Raw genomic sequence first — 27,025 nt, forward strand, 5'->3', positions numbered from 1 at the left:
GCAACCCGATGATGCTGTCCAGCTTCTAACTTATGTATTTGCAGCAAATTCCTTATCTATAACAGGCACTGAAAGGAAAAAAAGGGTAAATAAAGCCTATCAGCAGTATTGTATCGCTGACTCTCCCTGCAGACCTTGCTTTACTGATAATTATTAATTCTCAAGCTGAGAGCCACTGCAGAACTCATAACAAAAATATGATGGTATTTCTCAAATTAAAAATGCTCGGTGAACGTTTCACTCTGCTCAAAAGAAAGAAATGCCCACAAGGTTTCCTAAACCTTGTGTGTGTAACAGGACAACTTGGGGTTTTCCCCATTGCTCTTGCTCAAAACCCAGGTGGGAGAATTGCAGCATGGCCAACGCAAAACCTGCTGCTCCTGGTTTAGGTCATCTTGCGAGGCTGTTTGGGTTTTTCTACAGCCTTCCATCTCCCTTCTTTTTTCTGGCTGGGCCACACACATGAGGTCCAGTTGCTTGCTGGTTCTTGAAAGCAAAGGCACTTTAAACCCAGTCCTTTGACAGGAGTGCAAACAGCCCTGGAGCGTTTCCCGCGGTCAGTGAGCTCAGCCCCTCTCCCCTTTATAAGCTAAAAAGCTGGCTTTAATGTATATAATAAAAGACATAGTTAAAAACTGTGCTTTAATAAAGAAATACAAATGACAATCTAAAAATGTATTTTATTGGGCTGCTAATAATGACCAGCGGTGAGAGTGGAGGGGGGAGCAATATAATGAGCTCCTGGGAGGGGGTTTGGACACAGCTGTCCCATGTGTCCCCGAAATCTGGTAGAAGACATCTCAAGCTCACTGGGAGCCAGGGAACTTGGCATGGAGCAGCCTGGCACCCCAGACTCTCACACTGCTCCGGCGAGCTCAGCTCTTGCACAGCAGCTCCCCAGTTTGGGGCCAATTGTTTAGCTCGGGAAATAAACAGGCAGGCACTGAGGAGTTCAAGTTTTGTATATTCATGTCAGTAAAACAGAGACTATTCCCTCCCCTGCCCAGTGATTCCTGCCTGCCCCATCCCCTCGCCCGCCCCAGTGCGTGGCGATGCCCAGCCAGATCCACACTGGAGTAAGACACATGGGAACCTGATTCACACTGAAGTAGCCAGGAGGTGAATCTGGCCTCACAAATAACATTTCCCCTTGAGATTAACAAAACATGTTAATCTTCTTGGTTTGGAAACTCATTTTTTTTTACTTGAACGCAGAGCTCTGTCCCTCCATCATTAGCAGATGCCCTGCATACGAACTGCATTACCTATAAAGTCTGCTTACTCCAAGCAAATGTTTCTCCATCTCTTCTCTTTTTTTTTTTTTACTTCAATTTGAAGTGAAAGGTACAGTATAGGATTCAAATGCTTTTGCATTACACGGGTTTCTGACCACTTGAAAAACCCCATGGAAAAAACGACTTCACAAACCTGATACGCTGGCTGAATCATTTTGCTGCACTTCTTTCTGCCTGGCTGAACTTTCTTATGGTTTCTTTTTTTTTTTCCTCTTTGCTTTACATGGAACTTTGTTTTTGCTTGTTTAATTTTATTTATTAAAAAAAATAAATTCATAGCTCCTGTTTCAGCTCTCACTTCGTGTCAGTATTTCTACCCTGTGGATTTTGCACAGGCAGGAACATCAGGAAATTGCCCAAAAGGCAGAACTACAGAGTAGCTCAAAGGAAGAAGCAAACCCGAATGCTGAAGCATGGTTTGGTGTTGTCACAGCTCTTGCCCACACCAAATGCTGGCTCCAGGGCTGCAGGCAGGGAAGTGCAAGCTGAGGAAATAAGAGGTAACTCAGAAGGGTACAGAAATTGGGCTTTGTCACCGACAGCTGGCTGGCCTGCTTGCCACAATCTGAATGGCACCTCTGACTTTTCTTTGGCTCAAAGATTTAACATTAAGGCAAAAATAAGACACAGTGTAGAAGCTCCATCAAATCTTTGGCACAACAGCAACAACAACAACAACAACAAAAAATTACTGTACACATGAGCTGAGAGGGTAACATTTCCCAGTTAAGCAAAGGGAAAAGTGCTAAATAAATTGCACGTACTAAAAGGTGGCTGGCTTAACAACAATAAGAAGCATCCCTGTCCTTTTGTTTTTTCTTTTCTTTTCCTTTTTTCCTTTCTGTTCCAGAGATTAAGAAAGTTCCTTGGCCAATCGTCATCTCCAATAGGGGTTTCTGCAAAAAAGCTGCTTTCAGTCTTCATCTGGATCGTGCAACCTTTGCCAAGACCAGATGTAACTCTGGCTGGAAGCTCTTCTGAATCCTCCCTTCCTGGTTATTACTCCTGGAAAGAGAAAGATGCACCATGAGAACAGTGAACACATGGTGTCCCAGCGGCTCCTCGTGTGGACTATCGCTGACACACATGGGAGCATCCTTGGGGACTGCTGGCCATGGATCTGCAATTTCTAAGAGTAGGACTCACAGTGGAACCATCTGTAGGTGCCACAATGGTGGCCAGAGCCAGCATAGTGAAGAGGGAGTGGCAGACAGGAAGAGGAAGGCTTGGGGAGGAAAAACAACAGAGTAATTTGGTGTTGGGTCCAACTCCTGCCGCCAGAAAAAAAAAAATTAGAAGTGATGGCAAATACCTGCTATTTTCAGTTTCAGGAGCTGATCTCAGAAAGCAAAGGAGTTGCAACTAGATGGGTTTATGCAGGAGATGGGCTTTACTTCTGTATTTTAGTTGCTGTACTGAGTTTTCTGCAGGCATGGCTGCTCAGTCTGTGGGACTGCAACCTGTCCCACATGCCTGTGCATCCCCTGTGAGTCACAGCTGTGGTAGATTACTTGGGAAATTACACTGGGCTACAGAATATTATGGCCAGGTCCATAGGAAAATGGTCAACTCCAAACTGTGGCAGCTTTAGACAAGGAAAATCTCATCTAAACCCCCTTTAGCATTAAAATAAACCCCACAAATATCCCACAAACAATTGTTAGCATAGTTCAAAACAGAGGAAAATCCTCAGGGCCTGAGGATTTAATGAGATCACATCTCCATTGTCCAAACTGCCTTCATCACGTGGGCTCCTAAATCCTTCTTTAAATAACTCAGGAATTAGAAACTTGGAAATGAAATCACATTTAGCTAGTGCTACCACCGTTTCTTGCTTCTTGCCAGTGGATTTAAGAACCGTTCAGGATGCAGTACGGCTTCTAAAGGTCCTTTGGACACAGTCACCAATTCCCTGGACAGGTCAGCCATCTTTCTGTCAGTCCTAGCAAGGTCAAACTCCTTAAAGCCTGGCCTGAAAAACTTTTTTCCCCCAATCTGTTTTGTTTCTGTACTGCCTCTCCTTTTCCATCACTGGATATTGTAACATCAGGGTATGAAATACTAGTAACACACTAGAATTTATTTTATTTATGACTATCATTAGGGCAGCTGCTGTGACATCAACAATTACAGCTGTTCATCCATGACAGACTAAGGGACAGGGGAACCTAAAATCCACCTTGTCACTCCCTCCTGTCAAGTGCACACCCGAGGAAGCACAGGACTGCCTCAGGAGCATCAAGGTTTCTCTTGGTAAGAGTATTTCACTGGAAGCACCCAGGTTATCCTCCATACAATAAATGCTGGTGTTTGCTGGACTCCAGATTGCTGGAGTTGTCTCTGGACCATCCTACCTAGTGCTGCTCAGAGAAGATGTGGAAACTATTGCCCTAAGTCAAGGCCTTATTTGGGATTTTGAATGAACAAGATTTAGGTGAGAGAAGGACAAACAGCCTTGTGTATTGCCAGTGTTTCTGTTGGGAACCTCCAACAATATGTAACACGTATTAAATACCTGTAATAGAAAAGTTGGTTGTTTAATTTATCTCACATTTAACTATGGAAAGGAAATGTAAAAGAAGGGAAGCAATGGCTGTTCTCATAACGTTAAAAGACAGCAGAGAGATCAACAGGACTGGTGGGTTTGGGAAAGCAGGATGGCTTTAGGAAGAGGAGTCTCAGGGTCAGGTCTCCCCTCTGAAGTCTCTGCAGCTGGGGGAAGCTCACCCATAGGGGGCAAGAGGGAATATGCACAAACCAGGCAATGGCAGGTAAGGGCATTTGTGCTGCACCTTCTGGACACAGGAAATGGAAAGGGGAATGGAGAGATCCCCCTGCAATGCAGTGGAGATGCTCAGCACACCTCAGTGGCACCACTCCACTGGTCCCCAGGCACTGCCCAACACTGCCCATGGGTTATGTTTGGTGGGAACAGGCTCCTTTCTTTCCCCCTCCACCCTTTTTCACTCCAGCTAGGAGCTCTGAAGACAGATTTATGAGCCTGGGTCTGCTTTAAACTAATAACATCAGAACTCCCATGGCTCTTGAATTTGACAACTGGCCCAATGACCTTGGTGAGTTTGCAGCATCCCAGAGCATTTCAATCTCTATAAATCAAAGCACTTCTGGAATTGAGTCAGCCTTTGTTCCAGGGCTTCTCCTGTCTGTTCTACTCATATTTTCCTTTTGCTGCAGTTACCCAATATCTGTGGGGTGGATCTTACCCTATTCTATTCTTACCCCTTGCTACAAAGGGGATGGACCCTATGCTGGGATCCTGCTCCCACCATGGGAGCAAATCCCTGGCCCCAGTCTTTGTGTGCTGTGACTGCTCCAACACCCCTTAAGCAAAGGGACTTTTGGGGTGCTGTCATGCAACAGGGGAGTCCCACATCACACCCTTTGCAAGGAGAAGCTTTGGGCCCTGCTCTTTGAGGTACTGATGCTCAATGCCCCAGTGGGCCAACGCAGGGTGTGCGGTGCCCTTGGGGATGCCCTTGGGGTAGCTGCTGCTGCCTCCCTATCCAGAGTTGGGTGATCTTGCTCATGAACTTCTCATGAGCCTTAGCACCCGTGCCCCACCTGCAATCCCTGTTTTGGGCTGCAGGGACATAAAAGACGCAAGTGACAAGCAAATGAATCTCGCTACCCTCTCACTGCCTTGTTTTTAAGCAGGTCCCTGGGTGGGTAATCCTCCAGCCAGCATGCAGCAGGGATAACTCATGGCCAGGCAGAGCCAGGTCCCCTCTGTCCCCCCAGGGATGCTGTCCCAGGGCAGATGCACAGGCGGCTCGGAGCGGGTCCCTGCTATCCCGCGGTCCAGCTCCTCCCCAGAGCCTGCGGAGCTGGCGGCCGTGGCGAAGCAGACTGGCTGGCTGCCCGCTCTCGCCGGCAAGCCCTAGCAGGGAAATGAAGCTATTTTTAAAGAGGAACCTCTGCTAGGTCAAACTGCAGGGAAAGGGAGGTAGAATCTCATTATGAGACCCCCTCCTCCCCACACAGGATGGGAAGCCACGAGGAAGAAATGCCATGCAGATCATCAAGGTTTTACTGTGCTGGCTCCGAATGGTTCTGATAATCAATATCAGATGATCAATAACAGCAAGACCCTGCAGCCAGGATCATCCACACGAACCAGGGGGTGGGAGCTGTGGCTTTATCTCAGGGCTTTGTCTAAATAAATCACGAGCCATGGTACAGTGTTATCGAAAAAATATGTTCCAAGCAAATGGTTTCAGTGCTGTACAAATCAAGCCTGCCACTACCATTTCTCTTTTAGAATATAAACCCTTAACTTGTTCACTTCTGCAAGTAAATATGCTTGCAGAACACCCTCCTTTCAATTTTTTCAGTGGGAGTAAGCGTTACCTACAGCAGCAGCAAAGCAGCAATGAGGGGGCATCAAGGGGGCACAACACCACAATAACTATTTTATATAATGCAATAATTACATGCATAATGTCAGCCCTTTTAGTGCAGCAGGCTGCAACAAACAGAGAAGCTTTTCATTCCATATATGTTTCTGTATCATTTAATTATCTGGGAAAAGATATATATATATAAAGCATATTTTTAATTTTTAATTCCTTGAGTTTGTGCTCATCCACACACACAAGCAGAAAAACAAGAAACTAAATTCCAGCCGAAAACTTTTATTGAGCTCCAACTGCTCGCCTGTTATTCATAACCCAGTTTCCTCTCTCACAAAGAGACCTTTCGCATGGTTTTGGTTTTTTTTTTTTTAATGTGTGTGTGTGTTTCTTTTTTTTTTTTTTTTTTCCTTCTGCCTTGCTAACAGCTGCTCGCAGTGTTGTATCCTGAGTGATGATGAGGTTCTGAAAGTGTTTTTTTGGAACAGATGGCCAGGAGAGAGCTGGGGAATGTGCCAGCAGCGAGCTGGGGAATGCGCCAAGTCCTGCAGTGACTGAGTACTCTGGGTTCCAGCTCGCGTGCCTTTCCCCTGCCCTCTGCCCCAAGTGGCGCCAGCAGGACTTCCCAGCTCGCGCTCCGAACATCTGGAGTCTGCGACTGCCAGAAGAGCCGGGACGGGGGGAGGATGAAGCAGAGAGAAAGAAAAAAATCCTTCGCCCATCCCTCCCTGCTCCGGCTGAGCTCCCATGGCCGTGGCGATGCTGCTGCCTAGCACGGGGGCTAATCAGAAGCAAACAGGGGAGGGGAAGGGAAAGAAAATGAACCTTGCCATGGGCGTTTGGGGTTTTGGGCGCTGGGTGTGCTGTGCAGGGTGTTTGTCCGCGGCTGGATCCTGCTCTGTGTAGACTGAAGGGCTGTTGTTGTGCTGACTGCTGGGGAACTAAGGTCTGCCCCACAGCTTTGGAGCTGGAAGATCTGGGGGCTGTGATGCACAGCTCTGCACCCCTACAAATGTACGGCTCCAGGGAGAGCCCCCAGCCATGGACCCTACAGCCCTATCCTGACCCTGAGCTGCTTTCCTGCAGGGCACCAGAATTCAGCCCTGTGGGGGAAAAAGCTGGAAAAAGAGACTGTGGGACCAGCAAGCTGGACCCCAAACACTACAGAATCCATGCAAGGCTTTCAGACGACCCCTGGCCACTGAGGATCATGTGCCACGCAGAAACAGGGTACCTTGGGGGTAAGGAAAACTTGGACTTCCCTTTCTTTTGCTGTTGCATCCTCTGTGCTGCCAGAGAATGCTCCTGGCCAGAGCTGAAAGCAGTTCCCCCCTTTTCCCAGGACATCAGTGTGGCCCCAGCAGGACTTGGGGGTCTGCTAAGGGTGTCGCAACCCAGATCTCTGATGTGCATGGTTGGGTGCATGGTTAAGGACAAGGTTTAGTCCAGATCATTTGTATAACCAAGCACGAGGCAGCTTTAAAGAATGAAAACTATCATCAGAATTCACCACCACCACCCCCCCACAGTCAGCTTTTTTTCTTCTTTTTTAAGAAAAGGCATCTGAAACCTCCTTTGTTGCTTATAAATGAGATCTCCCATTACCAAACACCCTCGGTCAAATCTCAGTTGCAAAAACTAAAATCACCTTATAACTGTAGTTAGGACAGAGAAGGGGATTTTTTTTCCTAGTCAACTTCGAAAGGCTAAAGCCACCTTTTCTAATTATCTAAATGAGAGTAGAAAGGGGAGGTAAAACCACTCAGCAAATTTCCTATTGCAACAGCAAAATCCGAACAACCTAACGTTAGGGACACAGGATAATTCACCCCCAAAACAAAGCAAACAGCAATGCACAATCCAGCAAATGCAACATCTGGAGTCCCTGCCTGCCAAAACAAACTCCAACCAGCTACTTTTTTGTGTGAAAAGCTCACGGTGCCACAGCACATCGCAACCAGAGAGCTGAGAGAGTGAGAGAGGCAGACACACAATAAAATGGAGATGACAGGAGATAAGGGTGTTGTGGAGCTAACGTGGAGCTCAGGGAGCGGAGGTCCATGTTCAGGATTGCTGCGATTTTTTAAGAGAGAATATAAAAGGAAACTCAAAAAACCAATAATAAAATAACAACCACCCCAAAGTCGATAATTCAGAGGAACTGCTCAGTGAGCAGTGGTTTCAGAGACCTGATTAAAAACACACAGCACTTACAAAAACGTGCCGATTTCAACATTAACGAGGGCGCGGCGATTTTGAGCCAAGCCATTGTATCCTCATCCAGCCGCTGTGTGAGACCCCCCAGGAGAGACATCTCTTCACACCACCTGACATCCAGAGCTTGGATCATCGCTGCACAGCCATCCCGGATCTGTAATTTCCCTCTGACAACAGCCTTTTCCTCCCTCGTGCTCACGATTTGCTTGGCTCAAGGAGAAAGGGAGACTAGCAAGATGAGTCCTCCCAGCCCAGGCTTTGCATCCCCACTCCTATCTGCTGGGAATTACCAGAGTTACTTAGTGGTACCTGCTGGTTTTGGCTTCATCAGCAGCTGGATGTGCTCCTGCCATCACCTGAGCAAATACTGCTAGAAATAAAATTGTACTTGTCATCCACGAGGGAATCTGTGTGCTCTGGGGCTGCCCTACAGAACAGAAACGCATGTTCGACAGTTTCCAGCAAGAAAAGCAAGGCAGAGCAGGGATTAAGACCCCGCCTCAGGTACAAAGCCTGGCTTTCTTTTCAGAGAGGGCTTTTGGAGAAGGGTTAGGGTGGGTGTCCTTCAAGAACGTGGAGAAAAGTCAGATTTTCTCCGGGTGATGCTGTTTCTGTGGGTTGGTGATGCCTGTTGGGAGGCAGGAGGTGCCCTGTGAGAATTCCATTGTTCACGCATTCTCGATGGGCTCGGGGCTTTTCTCCACGCATCTGCTCTGGAGAGAACTTTAGAGAGAGAACACCGTAAATGGAAGGCTTTTAATTCTTAATTTATTTTTTTAATTAAGGATGGGCCCAGCCCTAATCCTCAGATGTGAACACCCTGGGATTTGGAGCCATTTAAAATCTGGCTCCTTGTTTTCTTTCTTTAAGCCTGCATTGGTTTACATAAGCCAAGACAATGGCTCTCAGCCCACTGGGCACCCAAAGGCTGAACAGCAGCCCAGAAATGTGGTGAAGCCCCATGAAGGATGCTCATTCTCTTCTTTCCCTCCATTTTGACTTTGGGAAGGGACCCAAGACCTAATTAGCAATCTGCTAAAGCCTCACAAAGGATGCTCATCCCCTTCTTGACCTGGAGAGGGGACCCAAGACCCAACCAGCAACCTGCTGAAGCCCCCAGAATGATGGTATTCTTCTCCCTCATCTCAACTTGACGAGCAGACCCAGGAACCAACTCTCACATTGCCCTGGGGTTGGTAGCATCATTTCAGTGTCCCTGGGACACCACTACAGACCCCACAGTGAACCCCCAGTTTTGGGCTGTGCCCAGGGGCTCCCCCCACACCTCCCAGTCCCAGGCAGTGCTGTCAGCTGTGGGCGAGCGGTGCCGCGTCTCCGCCTGGCACTGCTGCTCCGCGAGCATAAATACAGCCCGTGACAGCCAGAGGAAGCAACAGGGAGTGTGCTATTGTGTTTATTTATAAACTGAATTGCTGCAGGATGATTTGTTGGGCTAAAGAGGAGGAAAAGTGAGGAAACCTGTCCGAATCAGAGGCAGATCTTAACAACACCGGGGAAGGAGCCTGCTCCCCAGCTTAGCTGCCCATTCATCCATTAAAATCCTGCTGATTTATTATCCCGCCTGACAAGCAAGCTCAGAGAGCAGGGGGAAGTTCAATTCAAGTTTACAAAACTCTTTTTGTCATAAAAGCCTGAACAAAGACATCAATCACTCCTTTAATTCACCCATGTCACTCTCTGAGAGGAAAACTGGCAGAACGCTCTGCTTCCTCCTCCTGCCGCTTGACGATGATTTCACCTAATTGGTTCAGTGTTAAGTAACCTAAAGGAATGCGAGGCATAATTAGATTTAACGTTGTTTCCTCAAGATACCCACATGTCCTTCAGGTCATACATCTTACTAATGTGTTTATACATACAGTGTCTCCATTAGCTACCTTTTTTTTGTTGTCGGGTGATTTTTCTCAGAGATAAGTGTTAGATTAAACAAAACAGAAAACACAGGCGGGCGACAGCGTTTTACAGGCTCCAAAAGGCGACTCAAGGTTGGTTTGGTTTAACAAGTAACAGTCCCAAGATGACTCTTAATAGGATCACGCTCGTGTTGGAACACACAATGGGCGACTAACAAGGGGAAGAGCCTGGCGAAGAGGACGGGGAGGAGAGAAAAGCTTTTGATTAGGGAGGAATGTGGTTATTACAAGATCAGATGGATGGAGTAGGAAAAGAGAGAGAGAGAAAGGCGAGGGATATAAAAGTCAGGAAAATTTCACAAGGTTCAGAAAGGAAGGAAACTACTTTGGATTTTTTTTTTTCCTTTTTTTTTATCTCCCTTTTGTAACTTTTACCATCTTTTAGGGGGTGAAGTGGGGGAGAGGCTGTAACATACCTTCCTTTTTTTAGATCTTCCTTCTGCTTGTAAGGTCCTAGTGCACTGCTCCACACATTCAGAGAAGCTCATGTTACTGTGGTCAGCGCTGTAATCCAGGTCTGCTAGTCTGGCCAGGGAAAGGATATAGTTACAGGCTATTCTCAAGATGGCCAGTTTGGACAACTTTTGACCATAAGAATAGCAGGGAACCTAGAAAGGGTAACAGGGAAAAAGAAATAATTAAAAATTAGGCCAGATAAACAAAATATCTTGCTTGAAGCATGACAAAACAACTGTGAGTTATTTTCTTAGCAGTTTTAACATAAATAGAAACTCTAGTGATAAAATGCCATATGGTCCCAACAGGTTTTTAAGAAGAACTCCCCTGCTGATCTCCATGGGGATGAAAGCAGCATGAAGCCTCTTGATTTCAGCAGGGCAGTTCTGCTTAAAATGTGATGGCAGGATATGGCCCAGGACATCTGCCTGCTGTTCAGTTCGCTTCTTGGAGGCCCTGTTTCTCAGAAACCTTCAGCCCCCACACCTCACAGTAACTTGTCCTGAGTAACTTACTCCCCACAAGTAGCTCCCATGTCATCACAGGTCTTGCAGAATAAGGCAATAAGGAGGTATGAGCAACTATATCACAGCCTGGTGTTTTGTGCTCAGACAACATCAATTGAGACTTTCAGCCCATGCAAAAACATGACGTTGTTGAGGAACAAGACCTTGAGGAGGCAGTAATTTCTACCTGGTTAAACACTCCATCATGGTATCTCACCCCACAAAAGAGACCAAAACAGAGCCTGTATCAGGGAGTTCGACGCACCTTATGCAATTTATTTCTTTTTATTATTCTTAGAAATCTTAAAGATTTCTATTGTAATGTGAAACATTCAAACAATTAAAACTAAACAGAATGTATCTCAATAACTGAGCAGTATACGGCTCCTGCCGTAGAAGGGTGGGTTGCTTTTCAATCACGATCCAGAAAAACACTACATCTACACTCAATTTCAGGCACACAGCTTTAATATGTCCAGCTTAAAGAGAGGTCTTCTGAGTTCGATAGGCTTGGGCACCCCATTTTCTAGTTTGCAAAATTGCTGAAGGTCACAACGCGCAAGAGTCTATCGCCTTTGGGAAACTGAAGCTGTGCGTTCATCTGAAATCCATCCGAGCCCCTCAGGTTGTCTGGCCACCTGTCAGTCTAAGTTTTCATAGTACATCAATCATTGGAATGCCTCAGTGTTCCTCTACCACCTGCCTCTGTACCAGTCTCCATCTTCCGCACCCCTCTAGGGTGTCACACTCAGCTTAGGCTGGAGATTTTTTAACACCTCTTGCCATGCTCATGCCTCAGCCTCTCTGTCCTCCACAGGGACACAAAGATGGGATCAACCCCAGAATGCTGTCCCTGACTTTACAGAAGGTAAAACAGGTTCAGCCCCTCCACAAACCCCACAGCAGCCACACACAGATGCAAAGGGAGGAGCAGAACAGCTCAAGCATATATAGGATTTCCCCAAGTGTTCTGCCAGGCTCCAACTACCGTCACCTCCATGACCTCAGCTAGATGTGCCATCCCCATATTTAGCAACCCATGACAGATCTTTTCTGTCCATGAATTTGGTCTGGTAAGCTGAACCTGTTGATTTTGAGCAGCCACAACATCCTTTTGCAAAGTGTTCTCTCCAGGCTATGTAAATTTTTTCTCTTTTTGCTTGTTTTGAACTTGGCTCCCACTGTCTTCCCTTGAGGTACTACAGTTCCCGTATTAGAAGAGAGGACAACAGATATTTATTCACCTCCAGTGTGACATATGTTTTTAGTTCACCATCATCTCTTCAGCCTCTTTTCCAAAAGAAAAAGATTAATCCTCCTTAGCAGACAGTTCTATGGAAGCCATCCCATATCTTTGATGACCCTTGCTGCTCTTTCCTGAACCTTTCCTAGTCCCTTTGGAGCTGAGATGATCAGAACAACACACAGTATTCATGTTGTGGTGCATATATCTAACAGATGCTTATGTGCTCTGTTTTGTTCAATATTCCTTTCTTCCTAACTCCTAATTTGATTTGTGACTGCTGCCAGACACAGACCTGAGATTTCCATTGAACCATCTACAAAAACCCTGAGGTCTCCATTCTCTGAGATAATGGTCAGCTCAGTGTCTATCACTTTGTATGTGCACTCTGGTATGGTTTTTCCCATATGCATCACTTCACTTCATCTGTGTGGTATTTATTTCATCTCCTATATTATTATGTAATCACTCAGAGTCATAAGCTTCAGCACAGCTCACACAGTCACAGTTTCAGGTGGCGGGACCTGAAATTCCCTGTTCAAAGCAGAGTTAAACTGAGAGTCAGATCCTGGTTTGTCCATGCATGACATCCCTCCCTGCAGGAACTGGCCCTTTTTCTCTACCCACCATTCCCTGCCTGTACACCGATCACTAATCCATGCTCCCATCCAAGCTGCTCAGTTTCTTCTTTCCTTCTCTGCCACAGTGCTTATGGAAATCCAAACTCATTGCCTGGATCACCCCTATCCATGAGCACAAGGATTCTAGTGCTGTTGACCCTATGGGCCATGTCTTGTCCGATACATAGAGTCCTTCAGGTTGGAAAACACCCCTAAGGACATGGGCTCCAACCATTAACCCAGCACTGCCAAGGCCACCACTAAACCATGTCCCCAAGCACCACACCTACATTTTCTGAACACTTCCAGGGATGGTGACTCCAGCACTTTCCTGGGCAGTCTGTTGCAATGTTTGACCACCCTTTCAGTGAAGATATTTTTCTAATATCCAAACTAAACCTCCTCTGGCACAACTTGAGGCCATTTCCTCTTGTCCTATCACTTGTTACCTGGGAGAAGAGACCAAATTCCACTTGTCTGCACCCTCCCATCAGAAACTTCTGGAGAGCAACAAGGTCCCCCTTGAGCCTCCTTTTCTAAGGCTGAGCCCCTTGGCTCCCTCAGCTGCTCCTCATCAGACTCGTGCTCCAGACCCTTCCCCAGCTCTGTTGCCCTTCTCTGGACAGGCTGCAGCACCTCAATGTCCTTCTTGTAGAGAGGAACCCAAAACTGAACACAGGATTGGAGGTGTGATATAGCTGAGCTGCCCATCAGTACCCAGCCTCTCCAGAAACCAGCCAACAAGCTTAAAACGGCCTTTTTTTTCTACACACCATGTACTACTGGTACCCTTAAAAATACAAGGAATCACAGAATAGTTTGGGTTAGGAGGGACCTTTACAGGGCACCTAGTCCAGACTTCCCCCTGCAATGAGCAGGGACATCGCAGAGAATCTGTTTAAGAGCCCCTTTTTGTCGGACAAAACCTCTCTCTAAATCCCTGCCTTCAGGTTTTTTGCCAGCATTATGCACCCAGCAATGTCCTTGCCTTCAGTACCTGGTCCCCAGATGCAATGAGCTGAGTTATTTTGAAAACAAGAGCTTCAGGCAGCAGAAACACCCAAGTCCCTTTCAACGCCAATGCAACAAAAACAACAGAGACCCCAGATCAAATGGCATCAGAGAAGAACAAAGCAAGATGGAAACTGAAATGGAAGGATTCAGTGAAATGTGGGAGTAATTTCAGAATTAGAGCAAGAAGGAAGTTAAATCGAGTGGAAGGAAAATAGACCATGAAATCCTTGAGGCTGATGCACAGACGCTGTCCAGTTACAACACAAGAAGGCAGGCTAATGTCTCTTTTCCTCATCTGTTTTGCTCTTTCTTTTGTGTTCTGGGCTTTTTTTTTTAAGGGGAAAAAAAAAAGAAACAAAAAGAAACAAAACAAACCCCAAACTGTTTTGTAGGACATGTTTGCTACAAATGGCAAGGAAGATCTCAGAGCTACACACAGCTGACAAAACCCTCAACTGGGATTACACAACACTTTTCCCACACTACTGCAGCAGAGTCCAAACCGGAGCTGCCCCGTATGTCCATGGGAAGAGGTTCACCTTGAGCAGTTCAGATACTGCCCTGATGGGTGCGGGGCACCAACATTAAGAGATAAGAGGTTTTTTTTGCCATGGTAACAGTGTTAGAAAAACTATTTCATAGGAACCCTCCCTGTCTTGGCTCAGCTCCTGCCATTTTAATGTTTCCTTTTGAATTAAACATGGGAAATTAAGAGAGGAATGAGCCACTTAGCTCAGATCCAGAGTCAAAACTTCCCCAAGTGTGTGTCTGTGTGTGTGTAACTTTGATGTTATCTCTTCTTTAACATAAAGTCAACAGGAAAGAAGGGACAGATTTGTACAAACTGCAGTAAAGGGTGTCAATGACACACTTGGATGCCAAGAAATCTCGAAAATCCAACTGAAAACAGAGACAGTGTTTCAAAGATGGAAAAAATGCCTGAGGCTGGTGTGGCCCTGCAGGTGTAACCCTCCCAGCTCCCACCAAGTCTCCACACAGATCTTTGGCAGGCAGAAATGTCAGCAGGTATCTATCATGCTCCTGCCAAGGACCAAACCCTTTCCTTCTGTCACCTTCTTGCTCCTCATGGCCGAACTGAACAGATTTCAGTGCTTTAATGGGGCAGCTCTGAGCTGAGCAGGTCCATCCAAAGTCAGGGGGAACCAGGCTCGAGTTCCTGTGCAGTTAATGAAAATATTTCCCTTATCTGATCTCACCGGTCTCTGCCGAGCATCAGCACAGATCACCATCCTGACTGGAGTATTTGCAATGATTAAAAGGAATTAGGAAGGAACTGCAACTGAAATTTCACACCAATCCTAAGGAATGCAGCTGTCTGCTAGAAAGGCAAGGACACTGGCACCATCCTCGGCTTCGGGACACCAGCACAGTGAGCTGGGACCAGCAAGGAACCAGAGCTCCAGCCAGAGGATTCTTGTTAGTTGTGTCTGCAAAGGGTTCTGCAGAGTCCCATGGGTCTTATCAGTGATCCCCAGGCTGACAGGAGTTAAATCAAGGCAAGACAAACGCTCCTGGGACATATGCCTGTGCAGAAGAGCCCTTCTTTGGGAGGAAGATAGAACAGGATGTGACTTAACAGGTCTTTTCTATCCTTGATGTCCAAGATTTAGAGGCAGCGCCCTTGGAAAACCAGGGATGCTCCCTTTGAAATCTGTGGGAAGTCTGCTGTGCACTTGACCCACAGCCAGCCCTCTCGAGGAAGGCAGGGATCCACTGCAGCTCCCCAGAGAGTCACTGCCATCCTCAAAAGACATAGGCTGGGAGCTGATTCTGAGACTGCACAGGAGAGGAGGCTGCAGGATGAGGTTGGAACAACTAGAGATAGGTGAGAGGGTACAATTCCCACCCTGCCATACAAGGGTGCAGGGTATGTTCACTGTAATGGGTCTGCAGGGCACAACCAGGAGCATCCCATGGACCTTAGGAGCACTAAGCCAGTTCACATCATTGAGCTTCTGGCTGGGTAGCTCTGTCCTTATCAATAAGATACCATTCCCATAAACAACCTCTGGACCTGTACAGATAGACACCTGTAAAACAAGTCTGATTTTACACTGCGTGAAAATGTTGGAATAAAGAAGGGTGTTGAGTGCTGGGGGTCCAGATGTCTCTGTTATTGTGCCTAAAATGTGATTTAGCAGCACAGATGTGCACAGACCCCCTCCACATGAAGGACCCACAGGACAGAATTGGGCCCCCTGGGCACAGCAGGGAAGATGGGGCAGCTCTAAAGCAGTGTTTGTGATGCAGCATAAGCCAAGCCCTCCTGACAGCTAGTTCCTCAACATGCCACAGTAAGCTGCTGAATCTACCTGTCTGCTAATTCATCTGGTTTATTTTTATGCTGGGAGTTAAAACACATCAGGCCCCCCCTTCCTTGCCCCTCTCCCCCAGGAAAACATTTGGCTGCCTCTCCCCTGCATCCCAACACGCAGCCCAACGGTGCTGTCTCATTGTTTGTGCTGCACCTCCTGCCAAAAGTATTTCCAGAGGTTCATATAAATGTCCGGCACTTAACAGTTCTGGCTTTTGTACATCCCTTTCTAACTGAGGGTGAGTCAGACATTTCCTGGGGTTAAGGCACCTTGGGGGAACAGTGGCAGGGAGGGGCAGAGGAATTGACACTGACCCTTGCTTGTCAGCCCTGAGCACAGGGGAAGCCCCTCTTTCATTATCTCAAATTATCTCCAGGGCTGACATCTGTAGAGCTACTGTGAATGTGTGGATGCCCCATCCCTGGAAGGATGCCTCGTCCTGAGGCCAAGTCGGATGTGACTTTGAGTAACCTGGGCTAGTGGAAGGTGTCCCTGCCCATGGCAGCAGGGTTGGAGCCAGATTATTTTTAAGGTCCCTTCCAACCCAAACCATTTTGTGATTCTATGAGTAAGATCCTTAACAAGCTGAAAGCCTTGCCCAGAAGATCATCGCCTGTTTTCAAGACGTGTTACATTGTGGAGTGTTTTTGGGAAGGATTTGGAGCCAATATTTTTCTTTCCACCCAGTTCTGGGGGTAAAATGAACACATATGGGTCTTCCTGCTTCTTGCAGGACTCATTTGATGACCTGGTTCGTGTGTTCAGGTTCACCAGCAAGGTGACTTGGCTTCCCTACCTTGTTCTCAACAGCTGCAGGCCCTGAGTCCTTCTAATATTCCAGGTGGGACAATGACGACTTACACAGCTGTATGATGGAAAAGCCTGCAAGTATTCCTGGGACATCCTTTCACAGTCCTGCCAGACCCCTTCAGACTTGATTCTGAAATATCCCTGCTGCTGCCCCCAACACAGCAGCAACCAGCTTCCACTGATGGCTCCTCTGTGCCACTGGTGCTCACTGCACTGACCTGGACCTTTGGGCAGCACCATGTAGGTTTGAACCCAGCAAGGCCAGATCCTGCTGTGTGGATATATGGCATGGTTCTCAGGGGACTGCTTCTGGAGAAGGGCCCTATAAAATCACAGAATAGTCTGAGTTGAAAAGGACCTTTGAAGGTCATTTAGTCCAACCCCCTGCAGTGTGCAGGGACATCTTTAACTAGATCAGGTTGCTCAGAGACCTGTCTAGTCTGACCTGGAATGTTTCTAGGGATGGGATATCTACCACCTCTCTGGGCAACTTGTGCCAGCGTTTTACAAGCCTCATTGTAAAAACTTTCTTCCTTATATTTAGTCAAATCTACTCTCTTTTAGTTTAAAACAATTATGCCTTGTCCTATGACAAGAGGGTGTACTAAACAATTTGTCCTCATTTTTCTTATAGTCGCCCTTTAAGGGGAAGGGGTGAGGTGGCTGAAACAATCTCTTAGAACCTTCTCTTCTCCAGGTTGAACAACCCCAACCTTCTCAGCCATCCCCTTGGTCAACCTGGTGGCCTCCTCTGCACTTGTTCCAACATCTTTCCTGTGCTGAGGATCCCAGAGCTGGATGCAGGTGGTGTCTCACCAGAGCAGAGCAGAGAGAAAGAATCACCTTCCCTGACCATCGGTGGTGTCACAGTGTCAGATGTTCCATGGAGCTCTATCCCAGCCAGTGATGGGCAACTATTCCATACCAGGCTTTTGTTTCTCTGCCACCAGCCTGCAGTGGTGGGCAAGGGGCAGCCCTGTGCTAGCAAAGCAATCCCAGCAGGTTGAAAGAAAGCCTCACCCCTGCCTCACCATAGGGAGCAAAGTACCCAGCCCAGGCCCAAACCCAGCTGAAAGAGGCCAACAAGAACAAAAGCAGCATTACTCAGGCAGGAGCACCAGTCCTGAGCGAGGTGCCTTTGCCTCCTGGGTGGGTCCACGCTGTCAAACAACCCAGCTCCCGGTTCCCTCCCAGCTCCTGGCTCCCCCATCGCTCACATTACAAAAACATGAGTTCACTCCTTGGAGCGAATGAATTGGCTCCCTCCAAACAAAACCTAGGTGTGGTGCTGGGTGAGTTCACCCCGGGAATCTCTTCCAAATGGCAGTCTGGTTAATGCTGCCCCAGGCCTGGCTCCGCTCCATTTTGGACAGTCCTCCTGCACTATCCACAGACATTCTGCACCCCCAAAGCCTCCTGCACATCCTCAGGGCACACAACACACCCCCTTAGTATCATGCCTGAAAAATATCACATTGCTGGGCTGCAGTAGAGCTCTTACCTTACTGCTGGCTCTTTGAACCACCTCCCAAAATAATAACTACACAGATGATTACTGGAGTTATCAGAGGAGAAATCCCAGGGCTACTGCGCACAGAAAATCTCCTCTGAAAGGGGCTACCTTCCAGCACTATAGTGGGGAAACACTTTTTTGGGTGGCAATTTAGTGGTTTCCATCTGCATCTCTGAGGTCCAGTGGATCCAGTTCCCCTGGTGAACAGGAGAGTGAGCTCCACTGGAGATAATGGCATTACCCCAGCCCCAGCTTGGCCTCAGTGACTCTTCAGTCACCAGCCACTGCTGGACACCACAGGGTTTTCCCTTCCCTTGCTACCGCTGCTGCGCCCCAGGAGCTGCCATGAGCCTGTGGCAGCTGCAAGGAGCACAACCTTCCACAGCACACGTGTGGCTCTGCTTGCATCCCTGCATGGCATGGGGGACAGCGCAAACCAGGACCAGGATGGGATATATCACTTGGGGAACACACATGGCATAGATCAAAGCAGATGCAGGCTGGGAACAAAGAGCATGGGAAGCTCTGCTGCAAGGTATTGAAAAGTGTCCCACCTCCCCACTGCAGCCCGGAAAGGAATTTGACAGTGGATTAAGGCAGGGAGCAGACACTGGATTCAAAGCTTGATGGAGAAAAGCAGACTCTTTTCTCCAATTTCAGCAGGAGCCATAAGAAAACACAGGGGTTAACTCAGGGTGGATGCAGCAGGCAGAGCAAATACCTCCCAACAGCAGCAGGATTTGTAGAACAGGATAAAATCAGCTAGGCAGCAGCCAAGGGAGCAAAAAAGCCCTGCTCTTGGTGACACACAGTCATTGTTTTCAGGATTTTTGTCCTTTTGTCTTATTTTCTTTGTCCCTTATTTTCTTTCCTCCTGTGTTGCTTCAGGCCAGTATTTTGTCATCTTCTTTAGCTGTTAAACCACAGGGCCGCCCCACTCAGGGCTCTAAATATCCATCAACATCACTCGGGACTGGCAGCAACCACGGAGATGCTCCGGTTAACGCTGTGCTGTTCAATGACAACACGCAGCGGTGGCACTGCACACTGTGTCTGGAAGATGCTCCTGCTCTCCTGAAGTCCAGCTGCAACTCTCCAGCAGCCAAACCCTCCCGCTCAGCCTTCACCCAAAAGAGCTCAATGGGTGGTTTGTCTTCGGGAGCCAGATTTTAAGGCATCTTAGGGTTTCCTGCTTGTGGGATCACAGAAGGATGAATCACTGGGAATAGGGCTGGGAGATGTCAGCAGGTGACCGAGGATAGCTCTCAGCCTCCCCACCACACAGAAAGGACACGTCAGCGACACTGGTCACATGCAGGGTCCCACCTGCAGAGGTGACAAACCACAGCCACCCTTGGGATGACACACAAAGAGGGCGAGCACGAAATGACGCATCCACAGAACAGCCTCAGCCTTCTCTGGCTTGTGGCTAAGGCACTGCTCAAGTCACAGGCCCTGCCTCCATTTACTGCCTGGCTTGTCCCTTCAATCCCCTGCAGATAGTTTGCTCCCACAGCCACAAAACCTCCTGTAGCCTTGAGGCTGCTGCTCCTGATGTCCCACCACGCTCCCAATGGGAACGAGCAGGGTCTTTTCTGCACTGATTTAACAACAAGCCACAGCAGCCATGTGCATGCTGGCAGCAAAAAGTGAAAGGATACTAGGGGGGGGGGGGGGCGGGGGGGGAACCTCCATTCCAGCAGTTAAAAAGCCCTTTAAAACCCTAAAGTATCTCCAGAACCCACATGAGTGCAGAGAGTGAGGCTGTCAGCTGCTGAGGCAGAGGATGTCCTGGTAATGCAGTGGTGAAAAGATTTAGAAAAATGCCAGTACACTTCAAGGGAAGATAAATGTCTGTGGACACATTTGCTCCCGGCACAGACTCCAGCTCACTGTGGCTTCACTTTCTTCAGGAGGAGCTGGACAGCAGTGCTCTAGAGAGAAACCAGATGTGCAAGCCCAGGCAGGCTCCAGATCAGGAAGGCTGCTGTGGCTGTCTCCATCCATCGAGGGAGAGTTTGCTGCCACCTTAGGGTCTGTCAGCACAGCTGAGGAGCTCCATCCCAGCTCCTGGGAGTGTAGCATACTGGTGGGAGCTGGTTTGCTTGGCTGTCCATGCAGTCTCATGTTGAAGAGCACTACTCCCTTCTGGCCAGGACCTCCAGCAGAAAACCTGGTGGCTAAGGCCATACTGTAATAAATGTTACAATGGTTCAGTTTCAGAGCTGAGATTTGCTGGAGTATGAGACTCTTGCTGCCAACAGGAATTTGCAGACAAAAAAAAAAGTGGCAGAATTGCCTTGCATGGAGAACAGTTGCTTTGAAGATAGGCAATGTCGTTGTCACATCTTGCCTCCTCCAGATGGTTGCACTGCTTCATGAATTTGAACATCCACCAGCACAAGGACTGGTAGGAGTCTTCACATGGAGATGACCTCAGGTCCTTGTGAACTCAGTGCTATGTCTCCGTCTGCATCAGAGATGATTGGGTTCACTGATCACCCACCATGGCAGGGAGAGGGAGAGGAAAAGGATAGAAGTGACACCCACCATGTCACATGTGGAGGGCCCTGCAGCAGCTGGGGCAGTGCAAGATCCCACTGACCAGCACCTGCCATGGCATTCGAGGGCAGGATACCAGTGCTCCAGATAGGAGCTGCCCGCAGCCCCCAGGGACAGCAGCAGCAGCAGAGGGGCAGCCAAGTACAGCAGAAGTATCTTACCACCTCAAAGTGCTTCAGAGCAGGTCAGTGTTTTCCAAGGAGAACTACACTGTTTGCCTCAGGACTCTGCTGCCAGTGGAAGGATCACTTGGACAAATGATGCTTGGGGGACTAAAGGAGAGAAATCTCTTCCAGACTTAATAGCTGAAGACCACAAGTACCAAGACCAGGGGGAAGGAGCTGTGTCTCAGGAGAATCTGCTCTTCAGTCCTACTTTAGTGCTATGGCCGTACGGCAAAGGCAGAGCTCAATGCAGAGAAAGGGAGAGAAATCCTTGTTCCTGGTGGCTGTGACACCAAGGGTTGAGCACAATGGCAATGACACGTCTCTCTCAACAGCAGGCAGCTTCCCAGAGCTGGCAGCTGCCCGCCTACCTCCCACCTCTGAGGGGGCCCTGGCCTCTGAGGCAAGCTGGGGACAGCTCAGTCCTCAGGGACATGGCTGGGTTAGCCTCTCCTTGTGTGAAACAACTGTGTTTGGCTCTTCCTCCACCAAGAACTGGGAGAAAAAAAAGAACCCACACCCCTTCCTGCCATCTGGAGAGTTAGTCAACACAAGCCAAAACATGTGTGCCATATGTACACAGCTGTGGAGCGCAGGGACGCCGCTGTCAGCCCATCTGTCCAGCGTGCTGCGTGCCAGCCGCTTGCCCTCAGGTGGGCTGCTGAGACAGGGAGAGTGTCCTGCAGAGAGGCATGACTTCCCTTTCCTCCTCCTCCTCCTCAGCAGGCATGAACCATGAACGGGCTCCCTACAGTATGGCCATGGTGGGTCTGGTCCTGCAAGCTACGGGGTTTTATCTCACGTGTGCCAGTGAGGATGGGTCTCTCCACCCTCATGCATCCAAACAGGGTAGGGACAGGGATGACACCTGAGTGGGTGCTGGGTACCAGTGGCTGAGCAAGGCTCCTGCTTCCAGCAGCTCCACATCCAGCACCTGACCCCTTCCCAAACGAGCTCGGGGCCAGGGTCGGCTGTGTGCAAGCACGGCACAATCCCCTGCTCCTCGCCCGCCTGTCTGTGGGAACGTATCAGTTTCAGTGCCTCAGGAAAAGCCTCCCAGCTGCTTAAGAGCCTGATATGTGATGACAAGGAGGGGACGGAGGACTAACCAAGGAACAAGAAGCAAAGGGAGGCCTGCAGCAGACAGCACACAGGGATTGCCTCCTGCATGGGGCTGAAGGCCCTTTGTGTGCTCTGGGATGTGGGAAGACGGTGCTGACCTGGGGCAAGAGAAAGCCTCCCTACTACCTGTACCTCTACCAGGGCATCTCCATACCCCTGCTCCCACCCGCTGGCCAAGGTGTGACAGAAAGCAGTGTACTGTCTCCTGATCCAAGCTGCTCCTCAGAAACCCCTCCGCCGTCAGCGCTGTGAATGACGTGAGTGACAAGCCAGCGCTGCGCATATGTGCAATGAAGCTGGCTGTCACCTGATGTCACGTACGGCACCAGGCACGCCGCTGGCAGCCCAACAAGAAATGAATACAAATGTCATCCAATGGTGGTCAGGACAGCCAGCCCACCCCTCAGCTAATTGCTAGGAAAACCTCGCGGCAAACATTTCCCAGAGAATGATTTCTTTCTCTCTGCAGAGTGAACACAGCTCTGCCAGTATGTTCCTGTGCTGACCCTAGAGACCGGCTTTCATGGGAAGAGAGGACAGCAACTTGCTCTTCAGGCTCTTTGGGCTCCCAGCTGAGTCCACAGCTGAAGTGATTTATAGAGACAGGGCCAAGGCCGGGAATCTGAGGCTTTTCAAGAGTTGCCCATTTCCCCAAAGAGTGTGGCTTTAATTTGTTGCCTGCCTGACTTCTGCTTGAGGCTCAGCCTAGAACAAGATTGCCAGTGATTTGGGAAATCAGTGCTACTTCCCCTTGCGGTTTTGGTGGTGTAGATGTCTGTCCATGGAGAATTAGACTGACACTTCCAAGCGTGTTACACACAGTCGCCAAACAACCGAAATATGGAAGCAGCTTACAGAAACAAAATATACCAAGTCTGGAGTTTGCATCTACTACAAGGGGTGGCCTCTCAGCACCAGGGGACAGCACCCAGCATGCACTGGATTACCAGGATTACAACAGGAGCAGTCAGATCCCACCACTCCATGGTGATCAAAAATGCTCTCATTTAGATACTCACCAGTGATTCTCTCCTGACATACAGCCCTGGTCTCAGTTCCTGAGGTTAGGGCTGGAAATCTGTTTGCAGAAATAGATGATGGGAAAGGATTAACTCTTGGGGTGCTGCTAGCCAGGACACAGCAGTCATTGTAAAGGCCTGCAGGCAGCATGCTGAAGATAGGAACAAGCAGACTTCCTCGAAGCAGGAGAGAGGACTGAGTCCTAAAGCGAGCACACTTGGGGAATGGCTCAGATTAGAAATGTCCTAAAGATGGTGGGGAAAAGCCTGCGTGTGTGAGCTCTCCTGCAAGCAGAGCACACTGCTCCCACCAGGCTGGAAGGACTATCCTGGGAGAGGTGATGCTTAGCACCTCTCACAATCAGACTCATCTGCAGCGCACAGCCCTTCGAGCCCTGTGCATCTCCTCCTTCCCGCACGCCTGGAATAGTCCCATCAGCACTTAACAGAAAGGCAGAAAAGCCAGCACAGCTGGGCTTGCACAATGCGACAGCACATCTTTGTCTATCACTGTGCTCTTACACGCTGCCTGCACGCAGAGAGGGCTGAGTGCAGGGTCCAGGGCACTGATTTATCCTTGTGCAGAAGATACAACAGTCTTGCGGCTTCTCTGTATCTCTCCTCATCCTGGGGAGGTGATGGAAGGATTTTAACCTTTCATTTACCTTTCAAAGCTCCACCCTGACAGTGAGAACATGTCTATTATCCTTTACAGACAACCCTGAGGATTTTCAAGTCCTCTCAGCAAGAAAGCCCAGCATCAGACACACTTCAAATACGCACTACAGTAAAAATCATGGGAAACTAACTGGCAGAGGACCACAACTCAACTATCCCTAGCAGACAGGGCACACAGAAAGTTTCAGAGGCTGCTGCAAGAACCGCAAGGGCCCTGAGAGATCAGGCACCCTGCACCAAAGTCAACAGATGCACGGTGCTGCCCAAATTCCCAGTGATCCCTTTGGGGTAGCTCACCGCAGCTGGACAGCTGGCAAGTACACGTGCTCTTGGTACAGGAGCATCACCCCAACTCCCAGCTTGACCAACTGCCTCTCTACACACTGTTCTCACTCAGAGAGATTTCTCGGGTTTGTTTTATTTTTTGCCCTCTACACCACTCTCCCTCCGGGGGAAAAAAAAAAAAAAAAGTCCAAAACTTTCTAACAGCAAGCAAATTAAAAGCCCTTATTTATTTATCTTGAGTGTTAGCACAGTTCTAGGGTTGGTACTTCCAGGCATTTTGAACCGACTTCCCCTCCTGTCAGGCGGCCACTCGGCTCCTGCCCTTCACCTCCCCTGGCCCCGGCCGCGGGGCAGCGCGGGCGCTCCCCGATCCCTGCGCACCCTCCAGCCCCCCGCGGGGTCCCGCCGGGCAGAGCACGGGGCGGGCTGGCGGAGCGCTGCCCGGTGCCCCCCGCGGGCGGGCGGAGGGGCCGGCGGTGCCCGGGCGGCGGCAGGTACCTGCTTGCGCAGCGCCTCGAAGGCGGCGCTGATGGTGTGGACGCGGGTCCTCTCCCGGGCGTTGGCCAGCAGCCGCCGCGTCTGCTGCAGCGCTTTGATCTCCGGCGAGACGCCGGACGCCTCGCCCGGCCGCGGGCGCGGGGAAGCGGCGGGCGGCGGCGGCGGGGCGGCGGGGAAGGCGCTGGCGGCGGCGGGGCCGAGCGCGGCGCTGCGCGGCTCCCAGGCGGGCGGCGGGGCGGCGGCGGCGGCGGCGGCGGCGGCGGCGGCGGGGGGCGGCGCGGCGGGGGCGCGGAGCCCGGTCCGCCGCCCGCTCAGCACTTTGAGCTCCACGCGGAAACTTTTGCAGCCGCCGTGCTTGCGCCGCAGCCGCCGCAGCCCCCCGAGCTCGGCGGGGCAGAGGCGCGGCCAGGGCTCGCCCTCGGCCAGCGGCGCGCTCCGCATGGCGCGGGGCGCTGCGCGGCGAAGCTCAGCCGCGGCCGCTCCGCCGCTGCGCTGCTCCCGATGCTGCCGCTGCTGCCGCCGCCCCGCTGCCGCCCATCTGCGCCCGCCCGGCCGCGGCGGGCAGCGGAGCCCCGGCTCCGTCCGTCTGTCCTCTGAGCGTACGCCCGGCCGCAGCTCCGCGCAGCTCCCCGCAGCCTGCTCCCGCCGCCGGCAGCCGGCCGCCGCGCAGATGAGCGGCTTTAAAGAAACAGGAAGGCTGGCCTTTTTTTTTTTTTTTTTTTTTCTTCCCAAAACAGCTGTGCTGCCAATCTCCTTTGTTCATCCCCCCCCACACCCCCCCCTTCCCTTCCCTCCCACCCCACTCCCACTTTCTTCTTTAATCTCGCTCTTCCATGCGATGGAAGAGAAATCCTGCCCCCCGGAGACTCGCCGCGACCCACCGTGTGCGCTTCCCCCTCACCCCCCGCCTTGCTTCCCCAGGGAAATCTGTGATTTGCTTTGGTTTCCAACCCACTTCATCACGCTTCTCCTCTCCTATCACTGGTTTCCCGCATCAAGACCCGATCTGCGAGGCGGGGGGTGCCTGACTTCACGTTGCCTTCCTAAATGTGCTCGGGAGCACAGCGGGGGGACCCCGGCGGGATGGGGAGCTGGGGGAGCTCCGGCGCTTCTCACACATCCCTCCCGTCGCTCCCGGAATCCTTTGGTTGCTGCTCCGCTACCGACTCCGATCCACAAGGAAGAATTATTCCGCAGCAACAGTCTGCCTTGTTTTTCACATGGCTAACAAGGGAGCCCGCACGCGTGGGTAACTGCTACCAGCTTTGGGCTGCCTTCTGCTGGCACCCCAGAAACCCTCAACTCCCCTTACCTCAGCCTCCGGGGAATCAGGGCCAGAGGTCTCTGCAGAGTGGGTAGACAGGGTGTGAGGGAGGGAGAGATGGAGAGGTGCAGTTCACAGTCAGAGCTGTGGCACAGCTGGGAATAAACTGCATTTATCAGGATTGCAGGAAAATTTTGGGGTGGAAGGGACTCAGGAGATCCTTTGTAATTTTAAAAAGTATCTCTGTTATTTGGGCACCTGGTTTCTCAAATCATCTAAACCCCTTAGACATTAAGTTGTACTGAGACTCAGTGGGATGTAAGCTGTGAAATGCTTGAATTCATAGCAGTGAAAGGGATGTTGGTTCCTTACCCTCCTCCTCCTTACCCTCTGCCTCCTCCTCCTCTTCCTCCCGTGGCATGTCAACCTAGTAGCCATCAGCACTACATGTGGTGAGGAGAAGGAGCTTCTATTGACCTCGTGTAAGTCCGTGATGCAAGACAAGCTCTGCCTGATGATTAATTTCCTCTTGCTACTGTGGCCAGGCTGCCCCAGAGCAGACATAGCAAAGGTTTCTTCAGCTGGAGAAAGCAGAGGTTGTGGAGAAAGTACTGGAGAAGATGTGCTGAGTCCTGGTTCAGCACCGTATCTGTAACAGCGGTGGTGCCTCCTCCATTACATCCCATGTCCCAAGTGTCACCGCAGTTTGATTTTCCTTTGCAGAAGGACTTTATGTGAGTCAGTTGAACTCAGAAGTGACTGACTTCCCTGTGTGGCTAGCAGCACCTCCCTGCCTTGTGGTGGTGCTGGCAAACCGCCCTGATATCCTCAGCTAGAGCCTGTGAATTATTGCTGCTAATGCTAGGGCATGCCTTAATGACTATTTTCTCCATCTTTCATCTTAGTTCCTCTAACACTCAACGCTGAGAGCCAGCAAAGGGATTTTCAGTTGACCATATTTCTCCCAAGCATCCCAGTGAGTGGCACCAGCCCCTCCAGAAGGGTCTATCCTTCAGTGGGAGCCTATGTTAAAAATGTGGTGGTGGCTCTTCTCACAAGAGGAGGACCTTGGTCCAAAATTGCAGTCCCAGCTATTAAATTCTGCCTACCTAAAATCTC

The 27,025-nt window shown here is 49.9% G+C and overlaps 1 protein-coding gene across 1 annotated transcript; it reads right to left on the reverse strand.

Annotated features, from left to right (window-relative positions):
• Window positions 1-660: 660 nt before the first annotated feature.
• Window positions 661-25,340, reverse strand: ATOH8 (atonal bHLH transcription factor 8). The gene is made up of 3 exons (XM_048304872.1): window positions 24,643-25,340; window positions 10,233-10,424; window positions 661-2,300 (listed from the first exon to the last, which is right to left on the reverse strand). Exons 1-3 carry the CDS (start codon window positions 25,081-25,083, stop codon window positions 2,295-2,297), a joined length of 639 nt encoding a protein of 212 aa, XP_048160829.1. The 5' UTR covers window positions 25,084-25,340; the 3' UTR covers window positions 661-2,294.
• Window positions 25,341-27,025: the final 1,685 nt, after the last annotated feature.

Source organism: Corvus hawaiiensis, chromosome 5, assembly GCF_020740725.1.
Source record: "Corvus hawaiiensis isolate bCorHaw1 chromosome 5, bCorHaw1.pri.cur, whole genome shotgun sequence".
In the NCBI taxonomy this organism is placed as follows: domain Eukaryota; kingdom Metazoa; phylum Chordata; class Aves; order Passeriformes; family Corvidae; genus Corvus; species Corvus hawaiiensis.